The sequence below is a fragment of the Martes martes genome (genome assembly GCF_963455335.1).
Source record: "Martes martes genome assembly, chromosome: 11".
NCBI classification, from domain to species: Eukaryota; Metazoa; Chordata; class Mammalia; order Carnivora; family Mustelidae; genus Martes; species Martes martes.
The window spans coordinates 36,783,683-36,809,395 of NC_137899.1; the positions used below are offsets into that span (position 1 = coordinate 36,783,683).

Here is a 25,713-nt window from a genome sequence, read left to right on the forward strand (position 1 = left end):
TGTTATGATTTCCTTCCTTTGTTTTCTTGTTTTTCTTTGGCTCTTTTATTATTTAAATGTTGAAACTCCTGTATTGCTTTTCTAATTTTCTTTTTTTTTTTTGTTTTGAGATTTTATTTATTTATTTGATACAGAGAGAGAGACAGCAAGGAAGGGAACACAAGTAGGGGGAGTGGGAGAGGGAGAAGCAGGCTCCTGCTAAGCAAGGAGCCAGATGTGGGGCTCGATCCTAGGACTCTGGGGTCATGATGTGAGCCAAAGGCAGATGCTTGATGACTGAGCCACTCAGGCACCCCTTCTTGTCTTTTCTTTCCTATTTTTCTAATTATTTTTCCTTTAGTCCCAGCCTTAAGGGACTTAGTTGTTTCTCCTCTGATGTTGAGGGTTTTACATTTTAATATTATTTCTGAGATACCTTTTTGTTCTCAGAATATTGCATTTTATAATACCCTTATCTTGTTTCAAGGTTGCAGTATCTTTTCTTACCTCCTGAAATATTAATAATAGTCTTTTTTGAAGTTTTCCTAACAGTATTTTCTCTGTTTCTACCAAGCTGTTACTGTTTCTCTTTTAGTTTGTTCTGGTCTCTGGCTTAAAAACTAGAGGCGTTGGTTCGGTAGCTGGGGATTCTTGGCTGTGTGGTCCTTCCTAGAGATGAGAGCCTCAAAATGTGTGCAGCTGGCCCGCCATTCGTTCACTGTAGGGACTGACCAAGCCATTTTGCTGAGAAATCCTTGATACTGGTATCCGTCTTTCCCTGTAATGCCGAAAGATTCCCAGTGAAGGTTCTTCCGAACTCCTGCCTGGAGGATAAAGGCTAAGCTGCTTTGTTCTGGACACAAAGTGGGGTATAGGACCCCCTGTAAGTATCCTGTTTCAGGATGGTATCCCTGTTCCTAATTGGTTGAGCGTTCCAGTCAGATGCCCTGTTTTACCCACTCTAGGTTTGAGACTGAGGCACTTATATATGTAAGCAGAGTGGGAAAGGGGTCGATCTAAAGATTAAATAACTACTAAAAAGACTTTCAACCAACCACTCTCTCACGCTCTAGCCTGCCACATCCAGACCCGTTCATTCCCATATCCTGTGCCACCAATCCTGAGCCTCTTGGTTGTTCTGTTTTTAAATATGGCCACTTCTAGACTTTCCCCTCTGCAGGTTCATAAATAATCTCTTTGTTTGTTTGTTTGTGTTTTGCTGTGCTAAATGTGCTACCATCTGTTTTAGAGCTTCTAAAATTTGGTGTGGGATTCAAGAGGGTGCGAAATAGATGTATATGTTCAGTTTTCCATCTTTACGTTGGAATCTTATCAATTCTTATTAAGTTTAAATATGAACAAATGCTCAAGCCTGTCATTGTGTAAACCACTGTGTAATTAGATAATTTCTTTCACATTGATGGTTGTAGAGCATATAAATCTTCACTATTTATCAGTTGTCAGAGTTCATCAAATGTGACAAGGCTAGTGGGAGGGAAGATATTTATATTAATCATTATTAGATTACTGTCCCATCAGTAAAATTTTAGGCACATGGACAGTGTCTAAAGTGTGAGTGTGCCTTTTTTGAGATGTCCTGTTTTGATGGAAAATATTTTTGCTTGATACATGGTAGGTTAGTCATTATTTTGTTCATTTTTTGTTATAATTTGTTACGATGATCATGGATGTTGATACACTGTATAAGTATACATTTATACATTTGATACTATTTTAAAACCATTAAGAACATTTTTATAGTGTAAGTATTTGTATGAAAAAATAAATAATAGCGAGAAGAGTTCTGATTTTTAAATTTAATTATTAAGAACATATGCGACTCCTGGGCGTTTCAGTCAGTTAACCGTCTGGCTCTTGGTTTTGGCTCAGGTCATGATCTCAGGGTTCTGAAATCCAGCCCTGCGTCGGGCTCTACTCTGGGTGTGGAGCCTGCTTGAGATTCTCTGTCTCTCTCCCTTTCTGCCCCTCCCCACCCTTAAAAAAGTATTAAGAGTATATCAATTGCAGGGCGCTTGAGTGGCTCAGTGGGTTAAGCCTCTGCTAAGGTCATGATCTTGGGTTCCTGGATCGAGCCCCGCATTGGGCTCTCTGCTCAGTGGGGAGTCTGTTTCTCCCTCCCTCTCTGCCTGCCTCTCTGCCTACTTGTGATGTCTCTCTCTGTCAAATAAATAAAATCTTTTTAAAAAAATTATATCAATTGCTTATTTAGCCAGATTCTTTATGTTTTTTCGATTGCTGCGTATAATTAGAGATCTCCTTTTTAGAAAATGAGTATTTTCGTGGTTCTCGTTAACATCCAGCTTCAAGGGAGTAATTTGCTTTTTTTTTCTCACTGGCAGGTACAAGTCCAGTTAGAAATCCCCAAAAGATGCTCATTCAGAAACTGAGAAATTAATTTTTTGTGGCAGCTATTTGCTAAGTAAGAATTTTCCATCTTCTAGGTTTTTCCTTTTCTCTTGATTATGTGATCTGTGTTTTAAAGCTTTGGATCTCAGCTATTAGCTTCCACTTCAGCCTTCACAGGGACATTTGGAAGATTGAATTAGTTCTCTTTTTTCCTCCTTCTATTTCTTTACCCTTTTTACTTGGATGAAGAAGTTAAAAGCATCAAGGAACGATAAAATGTTGAGTAGTCTCTAGTAGAATTTAGGAAATATATTAAGGGAAGGTATGTAGTTCTAAAAATAAGATAGAAAGTCAGCAATGCTGGGGAAAAGAGGCATGGCGAGAGATGATTAGTAACAGATTATTTATTAGAAGAAAAGAAAAAACTAAGGATTGTGGGTTTTTGTTTGTTTTTTTTTTTTTTTTTGGTAATCAGATTTTCCCTGAGTAAAAATGCCATGAACTGAGTTATATCTTGTAAAGGGTGGAAAAGGGCAACATAATCATTCTTGTTTGTCCTCATGACATCTGGTAAGATGAATGTGCATCTAGTCTCTCTGAGGGCAGGGGCTGATTTCTCTTTTGGTGTATCTCATAGTAAAATTACAGTGGGAATCCTAGAAATCTTTGCCAAATTGATACAATTATTTCCATATTTCCATATTTCCATAGAGAAGATGCATCAGACGTGTGTGTGTGTGTGTGTGTGTGTGTGACACAAATGTAGTAGTATTTTTAAGGTTTTCTTTAAGACACACAGAGTGTGACAGACTCGGAGACATGGGGTCTGTAGCCTCCTTTAAAAGGAGGACTTGCTTCCTCGCTATAGGAAATAGTCACCAGAATGCGTCCCCCTGTCAGCAGCTCCAGAATCTGCAGAGACCCATCTGGAATGAGGTCATGACTTCTTCCAAGCATCCTGGATCTGGTGACTATGTGAGTTGGGTATAAAGACCTGGTTATTTCTGCCCAGGGCAGGGTGGCTCTGGTGCCAGGTTACTCAAGTCTTTATTGGCCTGAAGGCACCTTCATTTCTTTTCCTTTGTCTAATGCTGCTTCCTTATCCTTCCTTCCACCTACCTAATAAACACTTTTTACTTCTTTTACATAATAAGCATATCATACCCCCAAACTCCATCTGGAAAAACCAACATAAAGATTAATTTAAACACATAATTTAGCCCTGTAATTTAACAGGGATTTGTTCTCTTTTAGGGAATTACAATTAGAATATGGGGTTCTGACGTAAGTATCCAAGTATACTCTGGTATATACCAGAAAACCATTGGATGTTCACAGTTCAAAGGGAAAAAAACAAACAAACAAACAAACAAACAAAAAAACAACAAAAAAACAAACCAGAGTACAGCAGGAACTTCTAGAAAAATTAACTTTAGACGAGCAATAACTAAGTGAGTTCATGAAATTGCAGCGTGCCCTGGAAGTTACTAAATCCTTGACAGGAGTGCAGTGATGAGCACTGGATGGTGTATGGGAATGTTGAATTCACTATATTGTACACCTAAAACTAATATAACACTGTATGTTAACTATACTGGAATTAAGATTTTTAAAAAGTCAATGCAAATACATATACGTATATGTAACTATTTAATAGTCTTACTATATTATCAGTGGGAAAATGTGACTATTATTTACCTAATGCAGACTATTATATTCTTAATATTCAGATCCCAGTACCTGCAGGAAGATCTTACCTCCTTTCCATTTTGAACTTAGGTCTGATGATATGAATGTCTTTGGCCAATAAATTGTGTGAAAAAGTTACTTGTTATCGCAGCTTATATAACCTGGCCTGTCCTGACTGATACGTAAGTTATTCAGTATCCACCCAACGCAGAGAAAGCGGATACTACCATGTGTTATATTTTAAGACTTTTTTCATACTCAGATGCATGTTGTGTGTGTTTATGTATGTATATTTATATGTATACTATACTCATATGCTACATATGCTATTTTTTAACGTTTTCTTTTTTCTTTTTTTTTCAAGATTTTATTTATTTATTTGACACAGAGAGAGAGATCACAAGTAGGCAGAGAGGCAGGCAGAGAGGGGTGGGGAAACAGGCTCCCCGCTGAGCAGAGATCCTGATGCAGGGGCTCGATCCCGAGGACCCTGAGATCATGACCTGAGCCTAAGGCAGAGGCTCAACCCACTCAACCCACTCAACCCCACGTGCCCTTTTTTAACGTTTTTCAAAAACTCACAGAAGGTAGTGCCTCCATTGTTTTGGAATCACTAATTGTAGCTATGTAGCAGTGTTTATCCACATTTTAAAATTCATGTGCCCTTTGTTTTAATATAAAAATCTCATGCTTTTCTTTGATACCATTTTAAACCTTGGATAAATTTAGAATTCTTAATAAAACAAGTGATGATTTTAAGAGATTTTATTGAATACTTGGTTCTGGCTTTTTGACATTTAAAAACCACATGTTTTATCAGTGAGGATGTTAAATCAGCTTGCTTACCACATCCTTTTATCAAGGATCAACTCTTACCAAATCCTTTTGTCAAGGATCAAGGACAGATGAGGTCACCTTCCATGTCACCTGTTGTTTTGCTATTTTTTTTTTACAGAAAGTATTACAACTAACTTCATATATTGAGTTTGATAATTACATGCCAGGCCTACTGATTTATTTGGAAGTAAATATTCAGGTATTTTGTGCAAAAATTTTCCAGTACAATTTTCTAAATTTTTTTTGGTAACTGTTTCAAATTTGAGCACCATTATCTTCTTTCACATTTTGCTAAGACTGCCTTTCAAATGGTATTTTCAACCACAACACCAGGAAAGCCCTACCTGAATTCATCCTAGACAGACTTGGTGAGATTTTATTCTTTCTCTTGAAATTTTTTCCAGTAACCCTTTTATGGCAAACTGCACTAAGTCAAGAGAATGAAAAGATATTTTTAGCTCTGATTCACTGAATACATAGCTAGATTTTGGCATAAAAGCTTAAAACATATCATGAGGAGCAATAATGTTGGTCTTCGTTCCTTGAAGTTTTCTAGATTCATTTTCAAAACATCAACTCTATCTGCCAAATATGTCAAGCTCCTGGGAAAGCTATTATCTTGGCAAGTTTGCAAGTGTCTAGTGGTTGAGGAAAAAAAAATAACAGTTCTTTTTTAGGGTATCTTTAATTTCGTACCATGTATAGTAAGGAATTAGCACATTTTCTTTGTCCATATATTGAGCAAAGCCAGTAACAAGAAAGATGAAAAAAAAATTAGATCTTTGACAAAATTTTTTATGATGGGTAAATCAGCAATTTGACTTTCGGCTGTAGATCCTGAAAAAGCAGTACTTTAGAATTTCTACTCTACTTTAGCTTTTGGCAATGCTCAGAGTACAAGAATTCATGAATTTGGGATTCCGCACCCGCCCACCCCGGTGATCTGAGGTCTTCTTATTCTTTGCTGTTAAAAGAGCTACTTGAAACAAAACTTCTACAGTTTTCTGGATTTCTAACAATATGTTTTACTGCTAGTACTTCTGTTTCTTACATCTCAGAGCACTGTACTCTGCAGGTAAAAACTTGTATTTAAAAAAATAATGTTGGTGTGACCCTTGTCTTGACTGAGTTTGAGAAATCTAAATTACTTTGCCCCTTTATGCACTATACTGAGATAATTACAGTTATGCTTACTAATTACGTAAGGATAGAGTTGTGCCGCTGCTTCAGCTGTGCCTCAAGAGTAGCGATGTAAATTACCTTTTTCATCAGGCATTGCCATTTGGCCAGGACTTTTTCTGAAAGCTTTGTCCTTTTATACTCTATGTATTTCCACCAGCCAGGAAAACTTAAATGAGCTTTACCTTTGTAATATAAATTTATTTTTAAGATCGTTTCCCTAATTCAAGAGTTTTTTATGTGTCCCTTTTATGTGTCCCTCTTTTCTATAGCCCACAGCCCTTGCCCCATAAATACTCAGATATTTATAACCACAATTAAAAGCTCCAAACTGTTTTGTATTATAAAATCTTAATAGCATTACTTCTGATATATCCCTGTGTATTTCCTTGGGGGAGAAAACCTCCTAATATTTTTACTACTGGATCAAGTGATATGAACAAGGTTATAAATGTGTCATTTTAGGTAAGAGGAAGAAGGGTAATATTCACATTTGACTGTCATTCTTACTTCCCTCAAAGCCGTCACTGATCTCCCAAGTAGGAATAGTTTTTATTCATTTTTATACATTTTACAATACTTTACCCATTCTAACATTGTGAAAGTATATTTTGATTTTCATTTGTTACGCCAAAAAAGGTGACAATTTAACAAATTCTATTTGTTTACTCTTTTCATTGGAATATGTTTTTCCAGAGTTACTGTTTTTAAAATTGGAAAAACATGGACCTGAGGCTCATTACAGTGTAATTTAAAAAGTTTTCTGAGCTACACATGATCAGTCGCTAGGTGGGTGTTACTCTGACCCCTTAGGACAAGTATTATAAAAAGAAATCTCCTCTATTTTGCATTGCAGCTGGCTAAAGTGATTGCAGACTGGCTCCTTTGATGCTTCTACCTTCCTTTCCTTCTTTATTGCCCTCTTTTTCTCTCCTCTCTTCATTTTCATTCTGTTTCTTTTTCCCCTCATGTTGCTCTTATCCTGTAATTTCAGGATCTCTCTTTCTACCAGGGTGGCTCCAGAAGGTGTTTTCAGAGTTAAGATATTCCTGAAAACTACCTCGGTTCTTTTCTTTTCTCCTTTATCTCCTGCTTTGACTGCAAAGAAATTTATGTGGCCCACTTTGTTAACCTTTTTTCTTTCTCCAAATTTTTGAGGATTTTGGATGATCAGAGCATTCCATTCTTTATACCCATTGGCTTTTTATTTTTCCTTTTAAAAATCAAACTGGCTTCAAAATAATATGAACATCTTTTTAAAGTGGCTATTTGACTCCATTAAAATTTATTATATGGTTTAGGCTTGTGAATGGTTTCCCTGAGGGCATATAAATCATACTGGGGAGCTCTTTCCTTCGCTGTTTCAAGAGAAAACGTTTTACACGTTCTTCCGATGCAGGAATAACATATGTCTCTGTAAAACCAACCATAATGTTCTACTTCCGGAAGATCCCCCCAAGTTTCTTGAAACTTCCCAAATTTATGCTTTGAATTTTAAAAAGGAAAATAATGGATACCTCTTGGAAGTTTTATAAACTAAATAAATTGTAGAGATGGAGGTATGGATAGAGCTGTGTATTCTGTTTATGGGTAAGCCTGTAAACTATTGAAACTACTTCAGACACAAACTGTTAGAGCATGAATGTGTGTATTCATTTTATCAGAGAAGAATGGCTCACAACAGTCTTGCTGCCTGGGTAGAGCTATATAATCTGTCTACCCATACTGTCATTGCCAGAAGCCAAAGAGTAAGTTTTTTGTTTAAAGGAAAAGGTCTTTCAGGTTGCTGGTTTCACATGATGGGAATGTGGTTGGAAATGCTTCCTGTTCCAGTCACCAGCCCCAGGCTGCCCATGAGTTTTGGATTCAGAAATGACAGCTGAAACCAATTAGGCAGAATTATGGGATAACAAAGTCACATATAGGTTTATTATGACCAGAAAGGAGAAGGAGAACACATTATATGATTTTAAAAATGCCTGATTTAATTAGGAATGAGCTGCAGTGCTGTGATAGCTATGGGAGGATTTTTGTGTCATATAAAGCAGCATGTGTGTTAGCCATCCCTGTCCTCCCCAGGGAGTATATGTGGTTTACTGGGCAGAATTTCAAATATTTCTTAAGTGGCTTAAAACCAGGTAGAAATAAAATAACCCAGAAACAGGCTTTGTAATCTGTAACATAATTCTGTGCAGGAACAGTTGAATATGTGAGAGTATTCCACCTGAGAATTTATCTTTATGTGATGATGGAATAGATTGAAAGACCATATTATCGCTATTGTCATACCATGTCCCATGATGCAACTTGAGGCAAAATAACCCAGTAATAATTAGAATTTCTACTTCAGGGGGAAGAGATAGCACTTTTGTACTTGTTCATAAATGTCTTGTCTTTGCCATTAAAGATAAGGGATTTCAGTGTATTAGCATAAAGGCTAAATAAGTAACATTTGATGGAATACTGACAGTTTTATTTTTTAAACACGGTTTTAAAAACAGGCCCCTTTGGTATATAGTAGGTACACACTTCCTCAGTAAAGCATCTTAAATGGCTGTGATTTTGTTTTAAAGGTAAAGTTGATAATGCATCTTTTTATTTTTTTTCTCACTAATGAATGATGCTCCCATGTTGTAATTAACAATATTAAAATTTCATTAATTATGATTTGGGAATGAAATAGATTAGTACTATAAAGTTTAATGGAAAAAAATGCAATTTCAAAGTCAATTTAAACCTTTGGACTTCATATCAGAGCAGTTTGAAACTAACTGCTAGGTAATTTGATGTATTAATTCTTACAGCAATGTAGGCTGATTAAAACAGAGATTATAGCTAGAGGAGAATGGCATTGATTGCTGTAGAAGAAAGGAGGGCTCAACTTCTATAAGTTTTCTTCAATTGCCTCTAGCAGCAACTTTTCCCCAGTGAATTACATGACTTTAATGAGCTTCAGGTGAAATAGATTAAAAACTAAAATGATCGTGAGCTCCACCAAAGTTCACAGCTACCCTTCAAGCATGGTTTTCGGGGGCGCCTGGGTGGCTCAGTGGGTTAGGGCCTCTGCCTTCGGCTCAGGTCATGATCCCAGGGTCCTGGGATCAAGCCCCGCATCGGGCTCTCTGCTCACTGGGGAGCCTGCTTCCTCCTCTCTCTCTCTACCTGCCTCTCTGCCTACTTGTGATCTCTCTCTGTCAAATAAATAAATAATATCAAGCATGGTTTTCGTTGGAATGCCTGTGGTGTGTTCCAGACACGGGATGATGGTGATGAAGGTGACATCAGCTAGTAACGGAGTCAGCCTCACAAGTAAACATCTCCCACAATTGTTTCTTTGGTCACACAGTGACCAATTGCCATTGTGACCATTAGTTTGGGGACCGCCCACAGTACCACCAAAGAGTGGAAATAATTGCTCTTGTTCTTCGAAATTTGCAGTTTTTTAAATGTGATCTCTTGCCGGTTAGAGTACTATTTAAAGGTTCTTTATAATGAGTAAGTGACTCATTATAGAGAGAGGAGTGTCTAGAATCAAACTGGGATGAGGGCTAGGGATCTTCATAAGTAATCAACAATCAGAGAAGGGGAGGGCTCTATATTTTTATGCTTCCAATTTGCACATGTTTATCAACTAGTTGTTAACCTGTCCCATCTTTTTTAAAATCATGTCCCCACTTAATTTTTTTTGTTTTGTAAAATCAAGTTTTCATGAATTTCAAAATGAAACTATACCTGACCCTTGGTGTTTAAACATAAAGTAAGCCTATCTCTTAAGAATAAAGAGATTCAGAATTAGTCTTATTATCTTGTGGACCCTTCCTGTATTCTTGCTCTTGTGAAGTAGTGTCTTTTTAATGATACAAAACATTATACCAGGCTTGAATATACTGACTCTCCTCTCACTGTCAGAATGGAAAAGTAAATGAAACAGAAGCAAAGGCTGTGGAGGCTGAGCTTAACACAGAATGAGGATTTCTGTTGGTTGTCCCCCATGGAAAGACTTCCTTATTTTTAGCCTATGTGCTAAAAATAGGGCTATGCTATTTTCAGTGTCATATTTTGGCAGTGCTTCTGAAGAACATCAGAATTAGCTACCAAATATAGCGGGCACCATACTTAACAGCATAGGACAATGGAAACAAACCCATGCGTTTAGAAAGGGGCTTTATTTGGAACCCTGCTTGATGAGGAAAGCTCAGTCCACAGGCCAGTGGTAATGCAAATGCGTAATTTCTCAGAACTTGATGTCTCTTGAGTAGGAGGTTTGATCATTTGAAAGTCCAGCAATTGGAAAACCTCACTTCATGGAAAATATGTTGATTAAAAAAAGAAACATAGACGCATACCAAATGGCAAAGCCTACTTAACCACGGACTTAGACTTCTCTCTGCCCTGGAATCCGGGTAAAATTTCATGTCTGAGAAGTTGTCTGAGTTTGTGGTCTCCAGAGAGCCTTTTCTCCAGTGGCTTTCAGTGGAAGGATATTGCTGTTCTCTCTTGACCCAAAGTCAGTTTGAAACGAGTAAGGGATCGAGAGTGGAAACTATGAAGAGCTGAGTGTCATACTCTAGCTTGTTTCTGGTCTTTTTCTCTGGCTGACTGCTCTTTCCTGGTCTTCTTTTAAAGGTCTGTTCTCCACTCAGGCCTGTTGCAAAATGGCCATTATATGTCTTTGTAGTTTTCTTTCATGAGTTCCCTTTAAAGTTTCATGGCTGTTCATCATGCAGCTCTCAAGTCTGCATATGATTGAAATTAACAGAGACTCTACTGTGTGAAAGTGCTTACAAAGAAGAAGTCTTTCCGATTTTCTTTGGTCTTTCTATATCCTGCCCTATTTTTTTTTTTTTAATAAAAGGGAGATTTCTCTCCTGCTTTCTGAAGTAATCCGAGCTCGAAGTAATCAAATCAGTATGAGGAAACCCCAATTATAAATGTGGCAAACTCCTTTACAGAGAGCATTTACGTTCAGAGTATTAGGGGTTCGGGTATGTTCCTCAGATTCCTTCCCCTAGAAACACCTATGTTAATAACCAAATAAATACTGCCTGATGGGTAATGGACAGTGAGGAAGAAGGAAGCTCATTTTGAAAGAAATATTTGTTAGTGTGGAGATTGAGCATTTGGACCCCCTTTCTGCACTCTGTCTCCTGCTTGGTCTGTAAGTCTAGCCGTACTTGATAGCTTCATTTAAAACCATCCACTACATGGAAGATTGATGAGGTGTTCTCAGGCGTTCAGGTATAAACCTGTCAGACACAAATGCTTCTAAAGGCTTTACCCTGAGGAATAGCAGCAATGATGGAGCGAACAGAGGGAGGTGTAGGAACACGAGGGGAAGCGTAATGTAGTGAAGGAAAGAGGAGATGTCAGCCAAGAGCCAAGATAGAGTTGGCAGGGTGAGGAGAAATTGTGTTTGATCTGCAACCACCAGGCTAGTGACCTGCTCCTTTTAGTATCAAAATAAGAAATAGCCAGAGATCAAGCCAGATGGATCTGAGATGATCTGTGTCTCATCAGGGGATACTGATCTGTTGGTCATATGCCGTAGGGGCCTTCTGTTTAAACCCAGGATGACTTTAAAAAGTAGAATGAGAAAGAAGTATGTTCTAGCCTTATTATTAACTTTAGTACTGTATTTCCGGACCAGTGCAAATCATAAAGGTCGTATAATGCAATGTGTTGAACTGAGGAGAGAGATAAGAAAGAAGAGATGCCGGGCATCTGGGTGGCTCGGTCAGTTAAACGTCTGCCTTTGGCTTAGGTCATGATCCCAGGGTTCTGGGATTGAGCCCCACATTGGGCTCCCTGCTTATGGGGAAACCTACTTCTCCCTCTCCCGCTGCTGTTCCTCCTGCTTGTTCTCTCTTTCTCTCTATCAAATAAATAAATAAAATCTTAAAAAAAAAAAAAAGGCAAGAAAAGAGGTAATGAAAATTTCAGTTTAGGCACATCTAATTTAGATTCTGGCGTGATACTGTGTCTTAAAAAGAGAGAGAGGGGGGCGCTGGGTGGCTCAGTGGGTTAAGGCCTCTGCCTTCGGCTCAGGTCATGGTCCCGGGGTCCTGGGATCGAGCCCCACATCGGGCTCTCTGCTCGGCGGGGAGCCTGCTTCCCCCTCTCTCTCTGCCTGCCTCTCTGCCTACTTGTGATCTCTGTCAAATAAATAAATAAAATATTTAAAAAAGAGAGAGAGAGAGAGAGAGAGAGAGGAAGAGAGAAAATAAACCATTTTTAAAGCAGGTAGAACGGAAGTTTGCCAGGGTACAGAGAGGGACCCTGTACTATCTCTTGTCTCTTTTTTAATATGACATTCTCCAGATTCTTGTCCCTAATCGCCCAGAGCAATCTGAAGTTGATTGTGTATCTCCTAAATGTAGTCTCACTGGTTGTGTACAGAGTGCAATGGAGTGTGGATGAGAATGTATGGTTCTGCAGAAAGGAAGAACACTATATGAGGATGAAATGCTACCCGTATGAGTTCCAGTTTTCTGACTGATTATCATTCCATTTTCAATCGTAATCCTCCCAAATATTTATTCCCACTATTCCAAACTCACCACAGAAAGTCATCATTTTCATCATCGTCTCCTGTAGCATCTACCATGTGCTAGGTAGTGTTCTGAAACCATTATGATACTTACTCATTAATTTTCATAATATCAGTTGAGGTAGGTGTACTAGGAATATTCTCATTACACGCGTGAAGGTCTTGATATGCAGAAGTTATGTAACCTGCCCAAGGTTACACAGCTAGACAGCCATGTGTATATGCATGTGATGTATATGCACACATACACACATTTTGATTCCATATATCTAAGGAAATATGAACTTTAAAATTTAGAAAGTTTGGAAAATTCTATATTTAATTTCCCAAGATCTCATTTTGGAGAAGCCTCCTTCCTGCAATTCATAATGCTAATGTCATTGGTCATATACTTAGAAGGACATCATGTGTACCTTGAGAATCAGGAATATTCCCCCCCACACACTCCAGATGTGTTTCCTTCCTGATAGATTTTTTTAATCTTATTTATTTTTTCTTCCAAGTTTTTATTTAAATTTTGATTAATTAACATTTTGTGTTATATTAGTTTCAGGTGTAGGATTTAGTGATTCAACACTAAATAACATAAACACCCAGTGCTCATCACAACAGGTGTCCTCCTTAATCCTCATCACCTATTTAACCTACCCCCTGCCCACCTCCACTCCAGCAGCCCTCAGCTTGTTCCCTATAGTTACAAGTGTTGAATGGTTTGTTTGTCTCTCTCTCTCTTTTTACCCCACCCCTGTTCATCTGTTTTATTTCTTAAATTGCATCAACTGATGAATGGTTAAAGAAGTTGTGGTATACAAACAGACACACACACACAGACACACACATAATGGAATATTAGCCATAAAAAGAGTGAAATCTTGCCATTTGCAACGATATGGATGGAGCTAGAGAGTATTATGCTAAGCAAAATAAGTCAGTCAGAGAAAGACAAATGCCGTATGATTGCACTCATGTAGAATTTTTTGAAATTTTAAACAAAAAGCTTGAATACTTTTTTGGAAAAAAATTATAATTCACAAATGTATAAAATCTACAGAATGTAATCTATAGAATGTAAGCTTTATAAGAGCAGATATATATATAGATATATAAGATAATATATCTTATTTATGTAAAATTAGCATTTAATAAATCTAAGTAAGTCAAATATATAATAATGTGAAAATTTTGTACCCAACACCATTCCACTTCTTTGTTAATTTTAGAAGCTCACGTTAGTAGGTGCACTTATGTTGATTTATTTCTTTATTCCTAGCTTTAACCTTGTTTGGTACTGACGTGTTAGCCTTTTAATATAGTATTGACTTCTGATACCTACTGTCACTAGAATTTATGTACATCTTTGGTCATAAAGAGGTTGGTTTCGTTCTCATCACCTCTCCACTGTTTTTGCCTGCTTTGACATGTCAACCTTAAAGAAGCAGTGGAAAACATTTTATTTTATTTTATTATTATTATTATTATTTGCTTTGGGGTAATTTGTATCTGCTGTTTGAAGGTTTGAAAGATTTTCCATTAAACCCATCTGAACTTAGTACTTTTTTTTAGGTATAGCTCTTCAATTTCTATCTCTTGTAGAATCAAATTTAATAACTTAGGTTTCTTTAAGAGACGTAAGTTTTTATCTAGGTATCAAATGTATTATTAGCTTAAAGATGTGTATAATACTGTTTATAGTTTATAGTATTACAGGTTTATTGTATATTTTTAAATCATCATATTTTTAGTTGTGTCATTATTCTCACTCTTAACATTGATTACATCTTAACAAGACACTTCACTTAAAAAAACCCCAAATTTTCCAAGGTTTCTTTGTTTATTGGGCTTAAACATTTTTTTTTTTATTTGCGTATAGTAGGCACACAGTGTTACCTTAGTTTCAGGTGTGCGACATAGTGATTCAGCATTTCTGTATGTTATGCTGTACTCATCTCAAGTGTAGCTACCATCAGTCACTGTATGACTCTACTACATTGTCACTGGCTATATTATTGGGCTTTTCAAAGAAGTGGGTTTCTCTTTAATTAGTCAAGCCTATTGTTTTCTTGTTTTCTAATTAATTAATTTCTGCTATTAACTACATTAATCCCATCTGTTTTCTTTGGGTCTCTTTGTGTTTTGTTTCATTTTGTTTTTTGTATTCTCTAGCTTTAGTTTATTAGTTTTATTTTTTTCTGTCATTCTCATATTAAAATTAATAGATGTGTTTAAAGATCTACATTTCCCTGACAGTAAAGCTCTGGCCATTTTCCATTGCTTTAAAATTTATGTTGTATCTTACTATCGTTTTTAAACAATTTAAACATCTTTGCTGTTTTTTTTTCATTTGTTAAAGATTTTATTTATTCGACAGAGAGATACAGGGACAGAGGGAACACAAGCAGGGGGAGTGGGAGAGGAAGAAGCAGGGTTCCTGCTGAGTAGAGAGCCTGATGCGGGGCTCTATCCCAGGACCCTGGGATCATGACCTGAGCTGAAGTCAGACACTTAATGACTGAGCGACACAGGCGCCCCTGCTTTTCTTTATTTAAAAAAAACAAGAATTCCACAAAAATAGATTTCCTTTGTTCCTCCTTTTCTCATTTCTCCATTTAGCTGCTTGTCTTCCTTCATTATCTTATTCCTGTTATCTTTGAACTTAAGACCCTATTGACTAGAAGAAACATTACTTGATGTACTAGTAGAAGAGGAAAAAAACACACTCAGTTAAACTATGATTTAGTGTTTTCTTATCATTCAGAGTTTTTACTTTATACAGATTTTCATTCTGGCACTTTTTATAGAATCTTACCTGAAATTTTTAATAAATGGGTTTCCAGATAAAAATTGCATCTCATTCTTCCATCTTTTTTCCTCAGATGGTCCTTACATTGTTCTTTGATGACCCATGCCATCAGAGTAATAAAAATAAAAAGTTGGCTCAAACATAGGCAATAACAACTACATTCCAGATACTCCCCAGGAAAGAGAAAATTCATGCTGTTATTCCAATGTCAGAGTTAAAAAGAATTGTGTGTCTTAAGAGTGGATGAAACATACTACATTTTGATTTTAATTTTATTTAGTTATGGCAAGAGGATGTAATAGGACTTCTACTTGCTAACTGCTTGCTAAGGCTTTATCTGTGTCTAATACATTGTCAAGTTTTGTGAGTTTACCATTTGTGTTTAAAAAGTTTGTGTAGCAAGAGTTTAATGGGCACAAAAGTAAACATGCTATTTAATTGTATTATTCATATTCTTTATAACCTTCCCTTTTTTTTCTTTTTGCCAATTCCATTTGGTGACTTTTGAAATAAGTAAGCTAAATTCCTCAAGATTTGTGAAATTATTAGTTTCTTCTTTTATTTTTACCAATTTTTGTTATATATTGATATGCCATGTTGTTAGGTGCATTGATGTTTAATACATTTTCCTTGAATTCTGTTATGTCTAATATTTACATTGACAATGATGATTCCTTTTTTGTTCATATAACCAGTATGAATAACAAAATATAAATAACAAACATGTAGCATAAAATATTATTTGTTATTTTCATATTTATTGTTTTTCATTTTTAATTTGTGTCTTGGAAGCAGTGTGAACTGCATTTTCTTTTGTAAACTGAGATTTTACATTTTTATTAGGAATTATACCATATCATGGGTATATAATTACTGATAAAATTGGATATACTTTCTATTGTTTTATTTGTTGTGTATGAAGCTGTGAACAAATGAGGTAACAGTTGCTTCCTCTGTGGATTTTATTATATAGTGGGCAGTATCTTAATATCTCCTTTTTGTTTATCATGTTACAGGTGAAAAGTACTTTCTCTTGTACTATTTTATTTGTTCTTCAAAAATCTTTAAGTGAGGTGTTAGCCCTATTCAGAAGGACAGAAAAATTAACATGGAGTTATATGGCATATGGGGACTAAAATTCATTCCTCAATTTGGTAAATGCTGTCACTCAGAAGAAACTCCTTGGAACTCATAATTATATTTTAGGGTCATTTTTAATGAGCTATACTATATATAAAACTATTTCCACCTTTCTTTAGTTCTCTGCGTTTGTCATTTTGCCTGGACTGAGGAGGCAATAATTTCCAAATCATAGTTTCTGTCCTCATGGAGTTAGACTTTGATTTGGAAGCTCAGCACCTTGGGTGTGGTCTAAGAGAAAGGCAGTATTGTCTTGGAATGTTTCTAAGAGCATTTCTTCAGTCCGATTTTCTTTCCCTTTTCCCTTCAATTGGCTAACTTCTTTCATTCTCTACTCACGCCTGACTTTTTCCAGAGGCTTCCCCAACATCTCTACACCACAATAAGTTCCCCCCGCTAGGCCTTCAAACATTATTACCCAGTACTGCTCCTAAAATAATATACAACATGGTGTACTATAATTATTGGTATGTCTAGTTTTTTGTTATTATTATTTTTTTCTACTTGCAGTTGTTTCATTTAGTTCTGTGTCCTTAGCGACTAGTGTAGTAACTGGAACATAATAAGGGCTTAAGGAGTACATGATGAGAAATGAATGAATGAATGCTAAATTGTGGTCTGTATCCTCAGCAATAGCACCTGGCATGCAATAAAAACTCAATAAGGGAGTGTGAACTATCATCACCATGGCTATAGCAAGATTCTTGAATATAGCATAAAACTCTAAATTCTTCAGCAACAGAAGCCAATATTGGGGCATAAATACTTTTGTTTAGTGGCTTTTCCAGAATGATAAAGCATTTCATTGTTATAAATATTATTCTCTAATAAGAGAAGAAAAATTAGAAAGCAACTTACATATTTTTTGAATTTCTATATAATTCATAATATAAGTAAAATAAGCATTAAGAAGAAAATAAATAAAAAAAAAGAAGAAAATAAATACAGTTGTGGGCAAATTAAGCCTGAGATAATTAAAAGAATAACAGCATGAGATATATTTAGAGATCTTCCTTTTAAGCTCTGTATTGTGATGAGCACAGGGTGTTGTATGTAAGTGTTGAATCACTAAATTGTATACATGAAACTAATATCACACTATATGTTAACTAGCTGGAATTTAAATAAAAACCTAAAAAAATTTATATTTGGATATATTCATCCTAGTTTATAATTTTGAAAGTATTTCTATTAATTTATAAAATGTATTTTGCCAAATATATTCAGGAGTTCTGGATGCTTATTCAATTATTTTTTAATGATATAGTTATGAGAAATTTAAATAAATCCGATGATAAATTTTTCTAGAATGATATATTTGTAGTATTCTCATCTCATACAAAATAATCATAACTTACATTTGCACTTGAAAATACAAGATAATTGCAGTTTAATTGGTTTAGTGTGTATATGTATGTGTTGGTTTAATTTTTTTAAGTTATGATACATATATTCAGAGTTAAGATTTTTTTTTAATATGTATTCAATGACTAGGAAATTAAGCACTTAACAAATCATGGACGTGAATTCCTTCTGAAACACAGATATGTTTAATATAAAACAGAGCATAGTGATAAAGATAATGATTTAGTTGTGGTTAAAAATGAGAGGGTGGAGAAGCATTCAGCTACATATACTAAAAAAATCCACCCACTAGTCTTATATTTGCTTTGTTCAGAAGGCAATGGTGACTTTGAAGTAGAAAAATATTGATTCATCATGTTGTAGCCAGAGGGAGGCTAATACATTTTCCCTTTTTTCTTCTAGCACACTGATTTATGTCAGTACATGGACAAGCACCCTGGGGGGCTGCATCCAGACAATGTGAAGGTAGGAAAAAATCTTTTTAAGCTGAAGTTTAGCATTCTTCATGTGTATTTTTCTAGTCCCAAGTCTAATCTCTCTACCATAACTTAAAAAAAAAAATTGTATAAAGAGAAGTGATATTGAAGTGAACCATGGTTATTGCTTTGTTTAGTGATTGAAAACCATGTTTAAACATTAAGTATATTCACTGGAATACTGTCGTTTAGAACTTACTCTATTTTTGTTTCATGGAGAAACATTTGCTAATAATAAGTGAGATCCACTGGAATGCTATTGTGACAGTGTTTTTAAGAGAAGAGTCTCAGGTAGCTCTACCTTTGGTTTGTACTAAAGTGCCAGTAAGTTTTAATGTAAAATATTACTATCCAAATCAATGTTATGGTGAGTTCACAGTACATATTTTTTCATTTGTATGTACAAACAGATAAAAATAGTTTCTACTGCTCCCTTACATTTCTTTTACTACAAATTGGATTACTTTGTGTCAAAAGAAGTAAGTTTTTCTAAGATTTGACCCAGCAACCATCTTGGAAATTGTCTCAAAATTTCACACTTCAAACGGGCAGCTGTTTCTTAACATATGTGAGTGAGTCAGAAGATACCACAGTTATATCTGAAGGTTTAAGGATGTGCTCACATTTTATAATATAAAATATATTTTATATTTTTATAATATGTTATAAAATATAATATATAAACCATAGGTGTGTATTTGTATATTTATATATGAAATATATATAACATATAAAATATAATGTATTTTATATATAATTCAAGTGACTACATTTTGTGATCCTGAGAATCAGCTGAGTTATGTGGATGTATGTAAAGTAAACTTGGGCCCATTTCTTCCCGTTCATTATCTATCTACACCACTTTCTGCAAGAAGCACCTTCTTTCTTTTGTACTTTTCCCTGTGCTTGTAAAAGTATATATGCATATGCGGTATTTCATGTGTGTTTATTTTGCTCTAGAAAAACAATATATATTATTGTATGGCATTTTAAAAACAATATCATGGATCTCTTTTAAAATAAATACATGACTGTGTAGTTTAATTTTCCTAATAACTGCATATGAGTCTGTAGTGTGAATGAACTGTAATTTTCAACTGTTTTTATTCATGGATCTTATGTTGTATCTAGAATGTTGTTATTATAAGTGGTTCTAGAGTAAATAATAGTATAAAATCTTTACATTCTTCTTTTGTATATCAGCTTATGGATTTTCTTTATTAAGAGACATAACTTCAGTTTTAATGAATTTGACTGGAACATTTGCCCACAACATTGTAGCTTACAGAAGGACTGTTTTCCTCTACTTTCACAAGCATTGACTAAAACTAGTCATTTTAATTTTTGCCATTCTGATGAGCAGAAATGGAATATCTTTTAAGTTAGTGTTTTCTTGATTGCTAGTAATAGTATCTTTTTCACATGTTTCTTGATCTTTTGTAACTATGTTGCCTGTTATATATTGTCCATTTTTCTATTATTTATTTTCATATTTTCAATAAGTTGCAGATTTGTGGCATCAATAATGAGGATTTTCATGGTGGCCAGTTATGTTGTGTAATTTTAAAATGCATGAACTTGTAGCAGCTCAGAAAAAACATGGTGTTTAAGACAAATAATAGATTCAATATGATACTTATAGTCTATTGTTTCACATAGCTCTTTTTTGTTGTGCAATTTTTGTTTTGCTTTGTTTTATTCATAGACGGCTTTAAAATTTTTTAACTATTTTTCTTCAAAATCCGTATCCATTGACATAGGCAATTTTTTTAGTCGTCAGATTGGGGAAGAAATTTTGACAGATGGTAAGATGTGTTTTATTAATCTTGCTGTGTTTAAGTCCAGCTCCAAACATTAATACCATAATATGACCATAATTTTGTTCTTTTTTCTAAACCTTAAAACATTTCAAATTGTCTCCTTTACACATTAAATGTTCTTTTCTTAGGGTTGATTTCCATTCAAAACCAACAGTACAGTGCATCCATACTCCTGTTTCCTGCCTTAACCCTAGGGATCTGTGGAGAACCCAGCTAGTGAGACCTTCATGGGGGAGCCCAGGGGCCTGCCAGCCTCAGTGACATCAGCAGCTATCCTGAGCAAACTTTGACTTCTGACTTCCAAGTTCAGAGATAGGATTGAGATTAAAGACATGACTGAACCTTTTCCAAGGGCACCCAGGTGGTTCATTTGGTTAAGCATCCAACGCTTGACTTCAGCTCAGGTCATGATCTTAGTGTCGAGAGATTGAGCCCCAAATCAGGCTCCATGCTCAGCGCAGCCTGCTTAAGATTCTCTCCCTTCTCTTCCTCTACCCCTCCCCCTGTTTGCACACTCTTGCACTAAATAAATAGATAAATAAAATCTTAAGGGGAAAAAAGGAATCATGGCATCACTGGACTTTTATTATTCTTGCTTCATTTTCTCACCAACCTCTGTGTGTCATTAGTTGTGGGCTAGTATTGGTGGAAAATTTTGTTGGTGAAACAAAGAAAAGAGCTTTTTCCACAAAGCATCTCTGTGTTCAGCATCCTCAGGCCAGTGTCACTGATGATTTTTGTGGCCTTTTAAGTTCTGCTTCTTCCATTCTGTTTTCTTTTTCCTTTATCTTCTCATGGTGTGAGGAGACTGATTTCTGTGTTGTGGTTTCTCGGTAACTAGTCTGTACTTCCTTGAAATCATGTTTCAATAGCTTTTATCCAGGTTTTGCAGGTTTTTCTCCCATTCCATAGTCGTCCATTGTATTTCAAATACCTAGTGTTGGCTCCCTGTTCCCAGCCCTTGTGGTGCTGTGGCAGAAGATGTGGTTTAATAGTTAGTGCCTCCTAGAGTGTGGTGAGAAACTTACTAATGAATGCCTTGTTCATTCGGCATAGAAATACTGTCAAACATTAGATGCATCACCACAGTGAGTCTGGATATTAATCATATAGGGCAGGAATTATACCCACTCATAAGATGTTTGATGTGGGGCACCTGGGTGGCTCAGTGGGTTAAAAGCCTCTGCCTTTGGCTCAGGTCATGATCCCAGGGTCTTGGGATCGAGCCCCGCATTGGGCTCTCTGCTCGGCGGGGAGCCTGCTTCCCTTCCTCTCTCTCTGCCTGCCTCTCTGCCTACTTGTGATCTCTGTCAAATAAATAAATAAAAATCCGAACAACAACAAAAAAAAGATGTTTGATATGGTCACAGATTGATGTTCGACTACATTTTTGCCTTTAAATGAGTATGATATGATTTATCTCTTCTTAGCCTTTTTGAATAGCTGAAAATCAGCAAAATATATTGATATATGATATCCCTTTACCCATAGCTATTGAAATCTTGGCTTCTTGAGGATTTGCCAAACTGTACTGGACAGTCTCAGTTCTTAGAATATTTAAGGGTATAAGAAACCTCAGTAGTCATTTAAAGGTCTTCAGATTTGGCCCCATGATTGAGTCACCTGCAGATCTCTCTGTCTCTATATATTCTCTCTTCTCATCTCCCAGAATCAGAATCAGATTTCAAAATCCCTTTAAGAAGGGAATGATGGGCATTTCCTTAGATCCAGGGCTGAGAGCCCACGGTACCTCCCATGACCCACAGTGTCCCCTCACTCTCCCTGGGACCCTCCTGGCTTTACCCCTGCAGGACATGTGTGCTTGCTAGTGATCCTGGCCTGTTTCCCTCTCACAGCCTTACAGCTTGCTTTCCCCCATGGCTCCTTACTCTGCCAGAGAGGTAGGAGGTCACAGTGGGCAGGCACTGGGAGGTGGGTGCCATAGGGAAGAGCATGAGAGACAGAGTCTAGCCTGTGGTGCTTCAAGAAGCAATGTCAGACCTATTTCTGCTGTCTTTTGTGGATAATTTGACCAGTCCAAGAGAACAGACCAGAAGAATCCAGGTAACTCTACAGTGAAGATCCCCTTTGACAAATAAGTAGCTTGGAAGAACCAAAGTTGTGTGCATTAATAAGAGAAAGATAGGAAAGAAGACTTCAAAAATTTTCAGTCTTTTCCAAGAGGTATAAGAATAATAGTATATCTGTAAAACAAGAATATAGGCTATTTTGAAGAAGAGGGACTTAGTGAACAGAAAGTTGCTTTAGAAATTAAAAATATGGGGGCACCTGGGTGGCTCATTGGGTTAAAGCCTCTGCCTCCGGCTCAGGTCATGATCCCAGGGTCCTGGGATTGAGCCCCACATTGGGTTCTCTGCTCAGCAGGGAGCCTGTTTCCTCCTCCTCCTCTCTATGCCTACTTGTGATCTCTGTCTGTCAGATAAATAAATAAATAATCTTTAAAAAAATTAAAAATATGAGGACAAATAAAAATTAACAAAAAATGGTGGGTGATAAAGTTGAAGAAGTATGCCAGAAAAATAGAACATAAAGCATAAATCTAAAAAATGAAAAAGAAAGAGTCAAAAAAATTAAAAGTCCAGTCCAGGGTATCCAACATCTGAATAATTGGAGGAAATAGATAGAAGGGAATCATTAAAGTAATAATCGTTAAACTACACTATTTCCAGCTGTGAAGGATAGAATTTCAAGATGAATAGCATCCATTAAATGCCCGTAACATTTAATGAAAATAGACTGATAATAAGATTCCTTATTGCAAAATTTTAGAACACTGGTTTCAGAGAAAAGTGCTACAAAGGAAATGGCTTTATTGCAATGGACCAAGAATCACAAAAGCATTCGGTATTTCAACAGCAACACCAGAAGGGAGACAGCATTGGGGAAGTAGCTTAATGGTTCAGATTTATTTTTTTTTATTTTTATTTATTTATTTTTAATTTCTTTTCAGTGTTCCAGAATTCGTTGTTTATGCACCACACCCAATGCTCCATGAAATACGTGCCCTCCATTATACCCACCACCAGGCTCACCCAACCTCCCACTCCCTTCCTCTCCAAAACCCTCAGTTTGTTTCTCAGAGTCCACAGTCTCTCGTGCTTCGTCTCCCCCTCCAATTTCCCCCAACTCACTTTGCCTCTCCATCTCCCCGTGTCCTCCATGTTATTCCTTATGCCCCACAAATAAGCAAAACCATATGATATTGACTCTCTGCTTGACTTATTTCATTCAGCATAATCTCTTCCAGTCCCATCCATGTTGCTACAAAAGTTGGGAATTCATCCTTTCTGATGGAGGCATAATACTCCATTGTATATATGGACCATATCTTCTTTATCCATTGGTCCGTTGAAGGGCATCTTGGTTCTTTCCAGAGTTTGGCAACTGTGGCCATTGCTGCTATGAACACTGAGGTACAGATGGCCCTTCTTTTCACTACATCTATATCTTTGGGGTAAATACCCAATCATGCAATTGCAGGGTCATAGGGTAGCTCTATATTTAATTTCCTAAGGAATCTCCACACTGTTTTCCAAAGTGGCTGCAGATGGTTCAGATTTAAAACTGTTCTTTTGGGGTACCTGGCTGGGCCAGTTGGAAGAGCATGTGACTCTTGACCTCAGGATCATGAGTTCAAGCCCCATTGTGGGTGTAGAGCTTACAAAAAATAAATAAATAAAATTATTCTCTCAACCTAGTATTCTGTACAAACTATCAAGTAAACGTGAGGATAAAATAATTATTTCCAGATGTTCAAGAAGTTGAAAAATATGCCTGCCCTAGCATCTTTTCTCAGGAAGCTACTCAAGGATGTACTCCACTAGAACTCAGGGTATAAACCAAGGCAGAAAAGACAAAGAAACCAAGTAATAGAGGCTAGCACAGGAGAGCGATGCAGGGGATTTTCAGAACAATGTTGAAAAGAATCCCAGGATGACAGTTATGCATCACGTCAGGAGAGTAGCCCACTGGTCCTACTAGAGCAGGTCAGAAGTTGCCAGGAGAGATTTCCAAGAAGAGAAAATTGTTAGGTGGAGCAACTAACATGTGTGAGCAGATTTCCAAGGAGGGAAAAGAGTTTGACGTTAAATTAGCTGTAACTATAAAGAAAATTAAATGAAGGGAAACAAGCCAATAAACAAAAGAACTAGATCATCAGTAACACCAGGAAAAACAAATTATTGTGCGGGGGAAGAAGAGTATTCATAGTAAGCTTGATGGCTCAGGTATAAGTAACAATTACACAATCGTAACATAACATTAATATTGGTATAATTAAAAAAGAAAAAAACCTCTTTAAGTGAATCTGCTGTAACCAAGAAAGCTCCTTCCGGGATTAGCATCCTAGAAAGGGCTTTTTGACACTTTGTTCAAAGTTCTTTTCCCTACACCACATGATTAATACATTAAATTACCATAATTAGCTTATTATTTTACTTTATATGCACTCAGTCACATAGGTTTGTCATCATTTTCATATTGAAGATAATACTTCTACCTTCTCTGAGGGTGTGGGAAGTTAAAAAATAGAATGCAGCTTGTTAATGCCTGTGTTTGGCATCTGAATTGCAGTGCACGGCCGCAGACGGCCCTTATTACCATGTTGGTTTCCATGGGAGGCCACTCACCTAATTACACGCTGGCTTTTCTTCTTCACCTGCTTAGACACAATGCTCTCCTCCAGGGTTACATTCAGGATCTGCACTGCAGGTGAAATTATTCTCATAGACGTCTGCCTATGACACAGTGACATATGCCCCACGGGCATTTCTGTTTGATGTATTAACGTATTTTTTTTCATGTGGTGATATTTATTGTCACTTAAATCTATGAATGCAAAATGAAGAGCATAAGGATAATATTTACTAAGTTAACAGCTGTTCATAATGCTGAGCTAGATGTTCATTAAAAAAAAAACAAAAAACACAACAGTTGAGTTAAAAATAAGACCTCGTAATGGTTCTCTATAAATTTAAGGAGATGTGAAAACCAGGTGAGATAAACTATTATGTTGAAAGAGCTTGTTCTTTAATAACTCCAGAGCTCTGTGTTTGCCTGAATAGCTCGTAGATCATTAAATGATTGCAGTGTCATAAATACTGAATATTCATTATGGTGAACAGAAAGAAAGTACAGTGATCAAACGCTTTTGCCCCTAAATCTGGCTATTTTGAGTTTTCGTTTAATTATCGGGCAACAAGACAATATATGTGAAACATTTACCTTGGATTTTAAAAATGTACATATTTTTGTTTACATTTCATATATCCTTGTTTATGGTAATAATCTGGGGTGTCATGTATCTAAGAACTGAGATTGTTCTTTATGTGAATCAGATAAAATTTCAAGAATTACAAAGATGACACATCATTGAAAAATGAAGGGGAAAAAAAGAACAACTGGAATGGTGCCTAACTCGTGATTTCCTAACAAAGCATGGGGTATTCTACAGTAATTTCATACTAATCCCCAGCAAAACATCTGTTAAAGTTT

General features: G+C 36.3%; 1 protein-coding gene across 1 annotated transcript in view; it reads left to right on the forward strand.

Moving 5' to 3' along the window:
- The window catches only part of CDK14 (cyclin dependent kinase 14), a 582,239-nt gene that overhangs the window by 269,416 nt on the left and 287,110 nt on the right, over window positions 1-25,713 (forward strand). The window contains exon 7 of the mRNA XM_080818397.1: window positions 18,306-18,368. Within this exon, the coding sequence (XP_080674523.1) occupies window positions 18,306-18,368 (63 nt within the window). The remainder of the gene's footprint in view (window positions 1-18,305; window positions 18,369-25,713) is intronic.